Here is a 16,168-nt window from a genome sequence, read left to right as displayed (position 1 = left end):
TGACTCATAAGGCTGTTTTTGAAAGCTAGCACTAAAAGCTAATTAAAATCTTTTCTGGTGATAAAGGGAGATTTGGGAGAAGTGTTGCCATGATTGTTTTCCCCAAGAATTTAATTTACTGCCAATTTTTCCTATCTGAATGTTACTTTCAAATGCACCCAGTGATAAGAAGCAACATCTGTTTTCCGTTCAATAGTACAAGAAGGCTCGGCATGGGGCTGAGTGTACACAGTCCATGTGAATCTATTGTTATTCTCATTCCTTTTTTGTCCCTGTGCCTGGTCCATTTGCCATGTACCATCCGGCAAACAGCTGACACATACTAGCTATTATGGACCCCGGCCTAATTGTGAGGTCTTAAAAGCTCTGCCATGTTTGTCTTCTAGGATGAATCAGAGGCCTCTGTAAACCGCAGTGTTATAGACCACTGCTCTCATTTTGCATTTTCAGAGTAGTAGCAGACTGCTATGCCAGAGGGTTTGTTGATGTTAAAAATATAGTCAGAATCAAGAGGCAGCATTCCCCCCCCTCCCTGGCCCACCACTTCTTTGCCTGGAATGTTTTTGTTTTCCTTGGTAATAAAGCATCCAATTACTTATAGAATAACTATTTGTAGATATTATTTTAGCTCAGAAGCAGAAATTGGCAAATTTTAAATGTGCCAACGTAGCTCCGAGCTGGCACCGTTTGTGAAGGGGAACGGGAAAGATGGCTTGGCTGTCCGTCCTAGCCTTCCATCGCTTCGTCATGTATGATGGGATCCCACCGGATCAGTGTTAACACACCACTCTATTTGGATTTCTGATTTGTGCCCCCACAGCCCTCTTGGAACAGAGATCACGATGACACTGCATCGACTCGTTCGGGAGGAACCCCGGGCCCTTCCAGCGGTGGCCACACATCACACAGTGGGGATAACAGCAGTGAGCAAGGTAGGAGAGGTGTTCTCATTCTCTTGTGCTACTTGTTTCATTTTTAAGGGTTGAAAAATCAGAAATGTCTAGTAAGTTACTGTTTACCCAGTTTTTCCTAGAACATAAGCCCCTTAGAGTATGAGAGTCAGCTTCTCTTACTTTATTCTTCGGACCCTTCCTTCTTCTATGCCATCCCAGCTGCCTAACTGCCTATCACCTGGCCACCTCCATAAAACAGGGTCAGTGAATTGACTGAGGGCAAGATTAGAAGTGCAAATGTGCATAAACAGCATGCCACTGAATCCCCTGCGATACAAATAAAAAGTATTATTATTATTACTTGCCCTTGGAGGCTCCTCAAGAGATCATGAAGAAACATCTTCCAAGATTCCAAGTCAGTGATGTCTTCAGATGCTTAGAAGGCAGTGGGCCTTTTAGGAACTCACGCTGGGCTTCCCTCTCCACTGGGTGGAAGCCGTTTTTTTCTGGATTTATTTCTCCGAATCTCTTAAGTGCTTGACTTCATCGCAAAGTCAGACTACAGGGAATTAGGAAGAAATGAAAAGAAGCCAGATCAACTTAGCTCATAGTGTTCCTTGAATGCACATACCTGTGTGTGTATGTGGGTGTCCATGGATGTGCACGGCTGACCGCGGCTAGCAGGAAAGAAAGTTTTAACACAGAGTTAATCTTCAGCAAAAAGGTGAAGAGTATTCAGATGTCTTGTACTGCCTTTGGTGAGACCCACTGCAGTGGAATTTCGTGTTCAGTTAGCACAACCAAAGCTTAAGAGCGTGTTCTTTATCTGAATGTAAAAAGACGGCTTTACTGAAGTTGACTCTGAGCCCACAGTAGGTGCATACTTTAAAATCTGGTTTGATGATCGTGTTTCATTGGGGTGCCATTAGACAACAAAAGAATTTTGTTTTCTCACATACATTGGGCTGGACCAATTAGAGTTGCAAAGTCTAAAATGAATTTGACATCACTAATTTGAAAACAAACCAGGAAAGTTCTTTTTTTTTTAAAGGCACGTGTATGCTACTTGGACTGGGAATAACTTCTACCCATAGAATTTTAAGCATCTGAGATATTTTATTGTTCAAAGAAAAGTTGCTGACTTCACCACAACTCTAAGTGTAGTAAAAATGGAGCCCAGGATAGTAAACCAGTTCAGAGCTGAGGCAGAAACATGTAACCTCTGACCTCTGACTTTTACTGGAAAATGATATGCAGCATAAATCCGTGGGGCCTTTTCTCTTTCAAGTGTGTGTATGTATGTGTGATGGTGTTGGGGCTCATGGGGCTGGAGCTAAGGTGATGTCGGCACTTTCAATGTGAAGCCCTATTTTCAACTTCTTTCATGAATTTTCAAAAAGGTGTAAAAGGAATCTAAATTCTTCTTCCCATACTCCAAAATTGCTACATGAGGTCCTAACCTCTTGTTTTATTTGTTTGTTTCTTTTTCTTTTTCATGTCTTGCTTTAAAAAAAAATACATACATATATATATACATATATATATATGTATATATATGTATATATATATATATATATAGTCTAGGAGCAGGCAGCTGGCTTAGCTGCTGCTTTGAAGGCTTGCAAACTGCTGAAATGTACTTGAATTTAAAATTGTAGCATGTATGCTTTCTCAAACATAATCTGATAAAAGGATTTCGAGAGGGCAAAGGCCCTGTCCCAGTTCTTCCCCTGTGACATGTCATAACAAGGAATTAGGAATTTTGCATGTTTCCTTTTCCTTCAACAAGTGTTCTCCAAAGGCCAATTTAATAATGAATTTGATTGTAACCAGGAGACATGTATCTTTCACATTACCTGGGTTTTCTACTTACATTGTTTCTCTTTTGTATTTTTTGATATAAGATCACCACCTATTCTGCTTTTTAAAGAATTTTCGCATAAATGGTATCATTTGAATGAGCTCCGTTGAACCTTTCTAAAACAATCCTAGCCCCATTTGACAGAGGAAGAAAATTAGGTATGGATGCCTTGAGCGCTTTGGGGAGGTCCCGGTGCAGCGTCAGACCCAAAATTTCAGCTTCCTGATTATTTGTCTAAGAATCTTCTCCTCCTGCCCTCTTTCCCAGCTCTCCACTAAAGAACTAAGCCAACGACTCCCACCGTGATCGAAAAGAAGCTTTCTGTGTAGACTTCCCCCCCCCCCCCCAGCTACTTGAGAGCTGGGACTCAGGAGGCCCTCCTTTGGTCTTACCTGCCCTTCTCTGTGGCTTCTTGTGGGCAGCGTGACTTCTCCCTTGCTAAATGCAGAATGATGCCTGCAAGTGTTGCCGCCACTACTTCTGGGCATTTCCATGCCAACCGTGACCCTTCTAAACCTTTTTTCATCCCTGAGACCTGTGGAGCTGGGTCTTTGTGCAGCCTTCGGATTAACTGTGCACAGCGGCTTTTCCATGTTTGCCCTGCCTGCCTTTTCTGGCAGCCATAGAGGTGTAAGCTGTGCCAGCATTTGTCCCGTAGTGCATGTCCTAAATAGTTATTTACACAGTTTGAGTCCATTTTAGTCAACTGGGTAAATAACAGCCCTCTTCAAAAGATTTATAAATCCATAAATATGTCTTTATACATACCCAATAGACAGAAATAACTCAGTCTGTCAAGAACATATCCAAAGAGGTGTTTCCCCCATAGACAGGAGTAATACATATTTTAAAACTTTCTCTACTGTATTATTTGTGCTGTGTTTCTTTTTCCTCACTCCTTTTCATTTTTTACCACTTTGTTATGGCACCTGTGGTACAAAAAAAGGAAGAAAGACAGAAATCCCTAGGCTCTAGTCCTCTGTTAAATAACCTTATCTGTGTACGATGTAGGCATATAACAGGCTGTGTCTCAACCAAGTCCTGTTCTTTCGGACTTTCAAAGTAAAAAAAAAAAAAAAAAAAAAAAAAAAGTCATTCAGGAAATTTGTAATGTTCTGACAGATTTCAAAATACAGTGACAATTCCTAGTTAGCCTTCCAGCAATTTAGGGGATTTCGAGGGCCTGATGACTTGCCAAATTAGCGGCTGTTGTGATTGATGGAATAGTTTTAGTCCAGATTTTTACCTAAGCATAAAAATATGAAACAGGAAATCCAATGCTGGGCATTCTAAAAAGAGTATATGTAAGATACATAATTAAGAAGATGCTAAAGATTATTATTCTTCAGGGAGTTAATGTTTATTCATGATTTACATAATACATCTTTCCCCCAACTCAAATTGTTTATCACGGTACTTTTCCTATGGCGTCTACTTTCATTTACTAGTAACACTTGTGGCATTTGCAGGAAATTGATTCTTTAATAGTGACGCTCCTTTACGTTGGCATGGAAAAGGAAGGCCTCACGTCTGTATTTGGTTGGGATTCTGCCGCTGTTGCTATGACATTGATTCTGTGCCCTCCTTAACTTCCTCAAAGCACTTCCAAAGCTATGAGATGGAATTCTGATTGTATCCCTATTATTTGCCCCTTTCCCACTTCAGAAGGGAAAAAAGTAAGCTCAGAAATCCTGGAGTAACTGTCAGAGTCAGCTCTAGGATCTCATCTCTTGGCTCTGCTTTGTAACGACTTTAGCACGGGGTGTGTTCACGCCCCCAGGCAGAGTCTCGTACATAAGGTGAGGTGCACGATGGCAGGTACGGGACTCCGTCATGTGTCTTTTTTATCCGACCGTGCACGGCTGCCCTACCGACCAGAACCAGGGTCTGCTCTCGGAAGCACGTGGCTTGGAGCAAGAGAACACCAAGCACATCTGGTGCTTTTCCCCACCGGTGGTATTTGAACTCTTCCCAGGAGGGCTGCCGCAGTCACTCTACAACCCACAAGCAGCGTTAGCTGTGACTGACCATGGTTTGCATTTGGGCACGTCATCGTCGTCTTCTTCTTCGGTTCAACGTCGAGAGAGGAGTATACAATAGTAATAAAATATTACGGTAACATATTAAGGGCTCTCAGTCAGTGTAGGTATTTCCAACCCTCACTTTGTAAAGGAGATCACAAAAGTTCAGAGAGGCTAGGAGAGTTGCCCAAAGTCACATACGGGTTGGGAGTGGAGTCAGGGCCCAAGCCCACACAGTATGACTCCAGAGCCCAAGTTCCTAATGCCTGTGTCCTCCAGTGCTTTTGTGTGGCTAGGAATGGAAAACAGATTATTGATGGACACTCTTTCTGTTACTAGGTTGAGGTCTCTTTCCCCAGCGTCTGCCTGGGCCTGGCCCTGTCTCTGTAATGGTGACAGAGCCGTGAATAGGCCAGAATCAGCCGTAGCCTCAGGGGGGTTATACTCTGCTGGGGAGTGAGAATCTAGTTTTTTGTGTTAAGCAGAATGATTGAGATATTTACAGAGGAGCATGATGATTGATATGATTAATTTGTATTATGTATTAAGAGCCCATACCATTTCGCTCATTCAAAGATTTATTGAATTGAAAACAGGAGCATACAAAACAAATAAGGACATTTCTCTTGCAGAGCATTTCCCATTTAAAGCTCATCTCATTTTCCTCCTTTGTGAGGAAAAAGAAAAAGTATTATTTCTATGTTGAAATTTGATGTAAAACATCTCAACTCTAAAGGGCTTTAATGATTGCTGAAACCTCTAAAACCCACTTCTGAACTTCTCCTTTTGGGGGCAGGACTCAGTTCAACAATAGTATCTTTGCTCCCACTTAAAAAAAAAAAAAAAAAGCAAAACCAGCATGTTTCTTTAAAGAGGAATCATTGAAAAGCACTGCTATTTCTTTATAATAATGTGTCAATCGTTGCAATGCCTCTCAGTGTCCCCCCACCCCAGCTTTTGTACGAGTTCAGGCAACCTATAGGCAGAAGCAATCCCATTTATTACTAAAGGGAATCCGAAGGCAGTTGTTTGAGGCTTGCGGGGCCAGCAGGCAGAGCTGGCTGGGAGGGGGCGGGGAGCAGGAGAGGGGCGGTGGGGAAGGGCCACATTATGTTCCAGATGACTAAGCAACGATTTATATGCCAGCTCGCCTTTTTACATGAAGAAGAAAAGTAATAACAGCCCAAACCCGGGCATTTGAAACAGTCAGCTGTCTGATGAATAATGGGATAGGTGGGAAGGAGCGCTCTGATTGGATGTCTTAATGAGCACATTTCTCGCAGAGTTTGGGCTGCAGGTCCCCTTGACCTTTGCCCTTTATTGACCAAACTGACACTTCATTTTTCACATACTTCCAATTATGGCTCGGCTTAAGTGTTGCCCTCCCTCCTTTATTTCTTTCCTATGGACAACTTGAGAGTGGTCGAGGCCACAGAAGATATTTTAATTTGCAAAACTACCGTAGCAACTCAGGTTTGGGATGTAATCTGTAATCTGCAGTTTTTCAGATGAGAAAACAAAGTGAACGCTGCTTGTTTAGAAACCGTTTTCTTTGCCCTTTTTTTTTTTTTAAATCCCAACTGATTTTTAAAGCAGTGTTTATAATAACCTCAGAACCCTGTGAATCAAAAAAATGTTTGGGTTTTTTTCATTCCATTTGTCTGCTGGTCAGGGTAACTTGAATGATCTCTATTTGTTCACACTTACTTTTTAAGTCTTACACTTCTGTGGGGGCTTCTTGTATTTCAGTGGTGCCCTAATGCTTTTTGACTAATACGCTTCGGAGAGAAAAGTAAAATATAATTGTGACTGCAGGCCTTCGCCCTTAGACCACTGCAGCCCCGCGTGTTACTTTAGCTACATTTCATGTCGGTCTGCAGATTAAAGAGTGGCCTTTGCATGCAGTGGCAGACAGAAGAGGAAAATGATTTCCTGATGGGAAAAGTCAGGTGTAAAAAAGAAAGGGGAAGTTATTACACTCAGCAAATCCCTGTTATCAAAAGGTCCATATCATTAACTTATCAAACATGTTGAACGAGATGGATAGACAGAGAATTGTTTTCCCCAGCACACCCCGTGCTGTATATTCACCTTTCCTTTGACTGACTCATCAAATGCGAGTGTTTTCTGTTCCCCATTCTCTTGACTTCTAGCATCACGAAAGCAGGTCATCTTAAAACAAAGAAAAATAACTTCGTCATCTAAAGAGTAGTGGCTGAATATTTAGGGGGCATGCACTTGGCCATGAGTGTTTTCACAGAGAGCGCATCTTCTGTTAGGCTATATCGCCGGTAAGGTGGAGGTCAGTGTTTTTTTATCTTAAGCAACTGAAAAATGCATTTGAGATTATTTACTTCCAAATATATTTCCCTCTGACACAGAAGTATTTGTTTCAAAAGTGCATGAAGTGTTCCCTACTTTATTATGTAGCCCTCTGGCATATCCATGGCATAATTTTACTATAATATGGTAATAAAAGAATATGTAAAAGGCAGACCAAGGTTCTGTCTTTTTCTGTAAGGTGACCTCTGTTACCAAGTAACTGCTTTACTTATGAGCTTATTAAAAACTCAAAAAATGAGCTTTTCATACTTCACAGGCATTGATGTGAAAATGAGCTGTCCTGTGAGTAGTTTTCTTGATCATTTTTAGAACAATTGATTAGCCAAAGAGCTCCTGTCATTAGTTGACATTGACTGATAGCAATTTGTCACAAGCTCTGAAGGTCAGCTAGACAGTCGGAGTTTCAGCCTGCCTTTGATTGACCTTTACTGGTTCTATCCTCATGTGATGGGCTTTGACTAGGTCTGACCCTCAATTGGAAGAGACAGGGCATTCGTCAACAGGGTCATTTCTCATATTTTCTGTTGATTGCTCATTTTTATTTATGTGTGAACTCATGGTCTGGATATCTTATCACATATATACTCTAATTTTTGAAATTTAAAAGGTATGATCCGTGTTAAGCATGGCCTTAAAACCACAATTCTGTTTTCCCTTTGGTTTGCAGTGTGATAGTGGACTCTGTACGTGGTGCAGCCTTGACTGCTGACACTTACCGTTGTCACCTGTGCAGATACTGGAGTTTTGTGGCTTGTGATGGATGCATGCATGTCGCATGGAATTTTGTGGTTGTTGCTGTTGTGGTTGTCTCTTAAGAAATACTGGCTCCGGGGTGACTTGTAGAAGTTCTGAAATTATAGCCCAATTCTCTGACTTTCCTAGAATTAATTACCCTGGGCTCTCAAGAGTCATGTGATATTTTTAAATAAAAAATGAGTAAAGAATGATAGGAAAAATGATGTTATGTCAGTTCATCATTTGGTTTGCAGCCAGGAAGTATGAAAACTTTCTAAAAAGGTACCTTCTTCTCCGTTTCCCTCAGCCTGCTGTAAGTTAGAGGAGGCCCCTCTGACTGTTAACAGCGTTAGCTTTTTGGTGCGACTGGAATATATTTTCTGTTATAGTGGACTCAGAGTTAGTTGTTTGTAATGCTCCGTTCTTTTCTTTCCAGAACTTTTCTTTCCAGGTATTTCTCCCAACTGCATCACATATAGAAGAACATATTCCACTCTCGTATTAATAACATGGGTTTTATTGCCTCGTGTTAATAGTAAAAATGGCGATCCGAGCTTTAAAAACCCAGATCCTAATGTATCATTATTTAATTATTTAATGCAGTTTCTAACGAAGGCCTTTCTTTTGTCTAGTTCTCTCTCCCTTTCCCTTCTTGATTCTGCATTGGGTTTTAAGCTATAAGCAATAACTTGTTTTTCAGGTCAGCCTTCCTAGGCATTCCAGGGCTATCACACACAGCCTGCCTGGCGCGGCTGAAACCCGTGTTTCGGTTTCTCCCCAAGAAAATAAACCAGGAGAGAACCCATTGTCCTGGGTGGTGGATCCTTCACGCCGTGTCATTGTTGGCAAAGCAGAAGTGAGGAAGTTAATTTTAGGGAGGTATCCATTTAATGTAGCCCAAGGAGATACAAAGAGTTTAGAATTGTACTTGCTTTTGCAGATGAGCCAAAATATTATCAAGAGTTGTATTTAAGGGGGGAAATGTAACACATTTGACATGTGACACATTCTAGTCAAGTCGTCAAGAATGGATTAAGCGCTTACCGAATGGCAGGTGCTCCGTATGAGGCTGTAAGAACGAGGAGGTCATAGTATTTGACCTCAGGAAGTTTGTGTGTGCTACCAAGAGCATCAAGCATATGTAAGTGGAATAGTCTCTAAATACCGAATATTCCTAGGGAGCTGCGAGCGTATTTATTTCACAACATGCCAAAGACCCAGACACGGTGAACTCTGTGATCGGGGCAGTTGGCTGAAAGACAAGGTGGGAGATGTTTGGCCCAGTTGGGAGAGGGACACCTGTCCCTTGGTCCTCTGACTGCTATAGGGGTTCAGCATCTGGTGGGCCCTGTGAGATCAACGTTGATCCACAGGCTACTCTCAGGAGCTTGGTTCAGCCCCCGTGCATAGCCATGAGGTTACTCAGGGCCTTTGCTGCCTGAACCACTGGTCTCCACCGTTAGTCACCTGGCTGCTGACTCTTACTCATCCTTTGCAGGGAACTCTAATATTTTGAGGGAGAGGGGATGCCTTTGGCAATCTGGCAAGGTCAGTGGATGCCTTGTCAGTGTAATATTTTTATTAATGCATAAAATAAAACACGTAAAGCTACAAGGGAAACTAATTATATTGAAATTCAGTTATCAAAATATTTTAAAAACAAATTGTAATACAATGATATAGTGTTTTGTTAAATATGTATTAAATAACAAGGTCTAGCAGTGATTCTGTCGTCTACCACATTTTTGAAATAGTGATGAATGTAAATGGTGTTTTAAGATGTTTGTAACAACTATATTGTTGTATGTAAATATGATTTCTTTTGGTGACAAAGTCACAGGTCCTGCTAATGGTTCTGTGGTTTGTTACTTACCTAGATACACACTTGAAAGAAATGCTAATTTCAGTTAGGGGTTAGTGAGAATAAAATGTAAATCTTTCCCCTTGCAAGTAGAAGGATCTTCTGAATTCTAACCCTGGGCCCCCTAGGTGGCGAGGGTCTATGTAGCCAAAGTTAAAAACTTCTGAACTTAACCTAAGTGTCACCTGCTGGAAGTATCCTGTGAACTCCCAGAGTGGAAGAAGTCACCCTCTTCTGTGTTGTCATGGTATCCTGTGTCTTATCCTCTCTCATATACTGAAGTGAGCCATTCGTGCACCAGCCTCCCCAGAATGCTTCCTGGGAAGAGACTATGTCTTCTTCATCTTTAGATCTCCCGTGCCCAGAATAGTTATGGGCACATGGCCATGGGTGGGTCATTATTTATTCAAGAGGATTGGGAACCCTCTCATGCTTTCAAACTGTGATTACACTACATTCTCTCAGCACTGATTTCTTCTGGGTGCCAGATGGCTCATCACAGGGCAGTCTCAGTCAAAATGTAAATAGACACTGAGGTCTTACCTGCCCAGACTCCCAGAGATACATTTTAACAGAAGCGCTCAAGGAAAGACTCAACGGGTAGTCCTTTCAGCGTTGGTGGTAGGTGGGTTTGGGGATGTACCTCAAATCAGGCCGCCCACATGATCGCCTGCTCTGCCTGCCCCCGCTCTTGGACACCATCCTGTGGCCCTGAACGGGCTTCTAGCAGACGATGGGTGGGGACTGGCAGCAAGATTTTAGGATCTTTTACGGGACCTTATGGTAGGGTGAATTGTGAATGCTGAGACAGGACCCTGTGTTACCCTAGGAGGACGATTTTATGTCTCTGCTGTTCCCAGAGCAGACATGATTCCATCCCGTGGGATGTGAGAGTCAGCTCTGCTCCTGAATGTATCTCCTTCCTCCATGAATGCTAGCACTAATTAAGGATAGTGGTAGAGGTTTTGGCTGTTGGCCTAGCAAAAACTAACCCAAACAGTAAATTTATGCCAAGCATTTTCCTTAAAAAGAGGTAGGCGTTGTCTACCTCTTACATTGATTGGTCCCAGAAGTGTAGTTGGTAAGTTGGGTTTTGCTCAAGTGTCTGGCTTTGTGGATTAGTTCAGTCTTGCAGATAATTTTCCATAATTACTTAACCTAAAAGCATTCTGTTTGATTAGTACAATTAGCTTTGGCTTTCCCCCATTTACCAATATCAACCCGTATGCATTCCCTTCTAGACATAGCTCATCTTATTTCCTAACAAAGGATGAAAGAAGTAGAACTTACTTTTACTTCTTTTTTTTAAAGATTTTATTTATTTATTTGAGAGAGAGAAAGAGAGAGCACGTAAGCATGAGTGGGGGTGGGGAGAGGCATAGGGAGAAGCAGACTCCCTGCTGACCAGGGAGCCTGAAGCAGGGCTCAGTCCCAGTCCTGGGATCATGACCTGAGCCGAAGGCAGACTCTTAACCAGCTGAGCCACCTAGGCACCCCATCTTTTACTTCTTTCTGTATCAGCAGAAAAAGAGAATATGAACATACCTAGAAAATCTTAAATTTTCTTCAAATTTGTATATTTTTATGGAGAGAGAAATTGAAGAGTGAACGTAGAAAATACTGAACTTGCTTGTTGCTAGATTATTAACATTCGATCAATGCTTTCTCTTGAAAAATTTCACTTGTCTGAGTTTGAATCTTTCCTTGAACGCCCCTCTCACAGCAAGACAGATAGCACCTTAATACCCTTTAAATTTTGATACTTTAGGAGAAGAGGATATATCTTAATTTTACTATATATATATATATATATATATACTCTCCTTCTTTCTAAAAAAGAGTTTAAGGAAATTAACAAATGTATATAGTATACAATAGGATAACAATTTAGGATGTGAAGAAATGAGAACAAAAGGAAAACAAACAAGAGGCCGGCCATAAGGGCAGTACATAACAAGATGAATTGTAAAAGATCACGTATAGTTGCTAGAAGTAGTCAGTGTGTCTCTGAGCTACCTAGCGGCCAAAAGCAAGAGTGAAATATAATTAGTTACAAAATTTACAGAGTCCACAGAAGTTGTCTGGGAGAATCCCTCTGACTGGTGTGAGGACTGGAACGAGATTCTCTCACGCGTCCCACCCGGGGAATCCGGTGGGATTTCTCCTCTTGCACTTGTGTCAGCTCCTTGCCTAGTGCTGCAGATGGCCAGATGAATATTCGGTTGGCCCATTTGACTAGATAGATGCCTGGATTCATATTCAACCCAATCTTCCTTTAACTACGTGGCACTTAAGCGAGTCTCGATGTCCATGGTTGAAACAGATGGCAGCCTGTCTTCTTCTGAGGCTGGGCTGCTGGTTGTTCTGTGACACCTTTCCCCCTTTTCTGTCTCCTTCCTCTGACCATTTTATGGTGCGCTAGCTCCATTTCCCAGTCTTTTCTCCCCGTCCCTGGGGCCGGTGATGTGGGTGAGAATGCTCTTGTCCCTCTGGTTATCGTCCCCTGAAACAGGGTTAATGGCACCCGAGAGGTTCATTGAGCGGTGAAGAACTGGGGTGCCAGCTTGGGAAGATTCAGGTACCTCACTGTTTAAAAATGGACATTCTGAGGGAATGCGATTTCAGCCTACACAATCAGAGGGATTGCGCATTGCGAACATTTGGTTCATTACATCCCAGCACCAAGAACATCCCCTTATGTGCAAGGAATGCATTTAGCATAAATAGAAAATATTGCTTGATATTGTGAAGCTTCTGAGAGGAATATTCTCAAAGATAATGGAGGAAAGACAGAAACAGCACCATTCCCTAACTTAATGAGTAGACATTGAATGTCTACTATGTACCAGCCCAGTGCTAAATGTGAGAATTCAGAGCGAAGAGGCTGTTCCTGGAACCGAGAAGCTGACAGTCCAGTGGCTGCGCAGGCCGTTCACATCTGGTAGGTTAAGGCTCGTGACTGAGTAGGCCCCGTGTAAACTGGAAGTAGAGGAATGGCACCTAACAAACTGGCAAAGAGGGAGCACACACCTGGCAGAGGGGTGGCCTCTCCCTGTCCTTTCACAGGAGCACCCTTCCTCCATCACAACACCCTTTTTCATGGAGCCGGAGTGGGACTCGGACGTGGGTCTCCACATGGCACTCCCATCCCCAGAGTTGGCCCTAGCAGCAATGTGCTTTTTGTTCCCAGTCTTCCAGCTAGCTCCCCCAAGAGGCTGAGTCTGTGATGGAAACTTGGGGCAGGTAAAGTAGAAGGACATGGGAGGCAAAGAAATGAGTTGGTGTGAGGGCGAGGAGGGAAGTGAAAGCCTGACCCTTGGAGGCCGTGTGTGCTTCAGCATGCTCACAGAACAGGGTGCGGGAGAGGAAGAGTCTGAGGGGAAAGCCAGATGCAACAGGGGCCAGACCGTGAAGGATCCAGAGTTGGGAGTTTGTTTGGGAGGCCGTGGGGAGTCATGGCAGAGCTGAGTGAAAGAGGAACAGATGCGGAGGAAGGCTGGAATCACGCTGCAGTTATTCTGAAACGTTGAGTACGTGACAAGGCAGAGGGAAGGCGCTGGAGAGGAGAGCTTTTGAGGAGACTGGACCAGACCAAGAAACTGAGGGGACGCCAGGGGTGGTGGGTTTGGAACGGTCTGGGATGATGCCAGGGTCTCAGAATGCTGCTGCCTACACCACAGGTCCCTTCTGGAGGGCTCATTGTTTTCTGAAGCGTAGCTTCACCTCTCCAGATACGGGGACAATATGGCTGGACATTGCTGCGTATGGCTTTTTCCTCACACCCTGGCTGGACAGAAACAACACTTTTCCTACCCCTCCCTGAGGGTCGCTCACGGAAGTCCGGCCACCACTCTGTCTCTCTGTTCGCTGCTTTCCCGCGGGGAGGGCCCTGGCTCCATGGGGACCCGGGGGCTGGGTGGAAAGGAAGAGGCCAGCCAAGCTATCATGGGAATTCCATGACTCATTTCATCAGTTTACTGCTCTGAAAATGAGGTGACTTCCCCCTTTGCTTGACAGCTGATTGATGAACATTTCCTGAGTATTTGCAGAGTAGATGTTTTGTTACACGGGCCTCAGTGTTCATGGACTCCCCCTGGATTCTCATCCTGGTGGGCTCCAGCCCCTTCTCCTTCCCAGGCTGCTAATGTTTCTGTTTATGCAGAATCTTCAAATCACCTGCCCAAGACTTCAGAGACTCCAGGGCTGGAAATAGTATACTCTTGGGCTGCTGATACAACTCTGACTACATTTACTTTTTGCCAGAATACTAGAGAATGCAGGATAATTTGTTATACTGACACAGTATTTGTTTAGACTAAACACTGTCACCTGGTACTTAGTATGCCTATGTTGAAAGTTGTTCTTAAAATTAGTGTACTTCATTTTCTGTGTCTAGAATTTTTTTTGTTTGTTCATTTTCAGTTTTCACTTTCTTTCCCAGGATGTGGGTTTGCGTATTTTTAGGAAGATTGTCCTTTACTTCGATTCCAGATGTCCCGATGCTCTCGATAGGAAAGGAGTCAGCTTTGGAAAACATGAATTGCTCTGCGAAATGATAGAATGTTCATAAAAGCAACATAGCAAGGAGTGTAATCATTTCTTCTAGTCTCCAAGAATGTTCCTTAGGCTCATTTTTCATTACTGAAGTGGAGACAATAGGTTTGTAATATGTGGGTCAGAGTCATCGTCTTCGATAGTGGCCATGGTCCTTAGATTTAATTTTCATATTTCAAATGGAAGCGGTAGGTTTAACGCGTCTTACTTTGCAGCTAGAACAGATTCTATTTTTAATCTGTGAGTTGAGAATGGCGTGGAGCCAGGTGCTGCCCAGGTCCAAATGCATAGTTCCTGTATGTATCAGTGAGTTTCATGATGGATTGGACAGAAGTATGTGGCCTTTAGCCCAAATGTCTATCTGACTCCTTAGAATTTAACATGCTGAACAAATCCTAGCACTTTTCAAGTTAAAACAAAGTGTTTTCTAACGTAGCAACCATGCTGGCTTAAAGGAATAATGCAACAATTCCAAACAGACACACACACATAACCGTAGAACTGGTTTTCAGACAGAGAGAGGCAACTGGGCTCAGGAAGCCGGGCAGGATAGTCAAGGACGTGGCTGTATTGAGCCACACAGAATTGCCTTTACACAGAAGAGGTAAGGGGAGAAAGCTGTTCCTTTGGATGGTACCTGCTGGTGGGAGTACACACGTTGTTGGCGAGTAATTCTAGCAACGGCCCTCCTGTACTTCCTCAATCCTATTACCCTGTGGTGGGAATGGAAGGGCTTTATTCATTCAGGACTGACTGATGTTTGCATCTATAAATAAATGGACTCAAATCATAATTGTAATAACAGGATTCTTTGATTACCTGGCAATGGCCTTGTTCTGAGATAGCTTTTGGATCACCTGTTCATTGGGAACATTTGACAGACCTCATGTTTATTACCCAATTGAATGTCAGTAGCAATTGCAGCTAAAGATAAACAAAAATGCAAGTACTTGTTGACCTTGACTTTTTTCCACAAGAGATTGGACTTGATGGCTCTATTGCTGTTGAGCTGATAAGGGTTATAAACAGTAGTTTAAAGAAAATGTTTTATTCCCAGAGGAAAATACCCTATTTGCTGTGGGAAATGGCACTAGCCTTGTGTACCCTTTGCCAGATTTTCTTAATTCACTTTTATTTGGCCTGTGGGAAAAGGATATGGGGGGGAAAACTTCTTATGGCTTTAATGTACATTTGCGTAGATGGTTATAACTCGTGAATGGTGTAGTTAGCAGACTGAATACAATTTTAGAAGAAGCCAATGATGTTTCTATGATTTACGATATTTAGTAACATGATTTCTTTTGAAACTATCGCGTTACTATAATATTGTGTTTCAGAGATGCCGATCTTGTAAAAATGCCATGGTGCAGAAGTACTCTTTCAGATTCTAATTAAAAACATGAAAATATCATTGGTTAGTGATTTCACTGGGGGCAAGAAGAGAGGAGATTTGACCTGGGATCCCGCAGAAATACACTGCGGGATGTCACAGTCAGCACTTTTCTTTGGGCACCAAGTGTTAAGTCCCAGATTTGAATCAGGAAACTCTGGGCCATTAAGGATTCCCCATTTCTTGGTGAGGCATGAAGACTTGGTGACCTATCCTTTCTGCTCTTAAAAATCCCACTGCATTTTCCTTGCGAGGAGAGGTGCTTTGGCTTAATGCCCCTGGCTTCAACTTTTGCTCTTAAAATGTTGTTTTGATGCATAGTGTAGTGATGGCTGAATTGATTTCTGTGCATAAACGGTGGCCTAGATTCTTGCCCTGTGGAAATCGATGGAATTAAAAACTGTAGGTTCCCAGAGTGTTCAGAGGTAAGCAAATGATTAGATATGCATGCAGGGGGAAAAATTGAGATGCTCATAGAATGGAAATAAGGGTCTATATAATTTGCAAGTT

General features: G+C 42.7%; 1 protein-coding gene across 2 annotated transcripts in view; it reads left to right on the top strand.

The window, feature by feature from the left end:
- MEIS1 (Meis homeobox 1) overlaps positions 1–16,168 on the top strand; it is a 132,147-nt gene that overhangs the window by 28,554 nt on the left and 87,425 nt on the right. For both annotated transcript variants that reach the window (XM_040623398.1, XM_040623399.1), the window contains exon 6: positions 821–932. In XM_040623398.1, the coding sequence (XP_040479332.1) occupies positions 821–932 (112 nt within the window). The remainder of the gene's footprint in view (positions 1–820; positions 933–16,168) is intronic.

The sequence above is a fragment of the Ursus maritimus genome, unplaced genomic scaffold (genome assembly GCF_017311325.1).
Source record: "Ursus maritimus isolate PB19 unplaced genomic scaffold, ASM1731132v1 scaffold_6, whole genome shotgun sequence".
NCBI classification, from domain to species: domain Eukaryota; kingdom Metazoa; phylum Chordata; class Mammalia; order Carnivora; family Ursidae; genus Ursus; species Ursus maritimus.
This window is presented reverse-complemented; position numbering and strand designations above follow the sequence as displayed.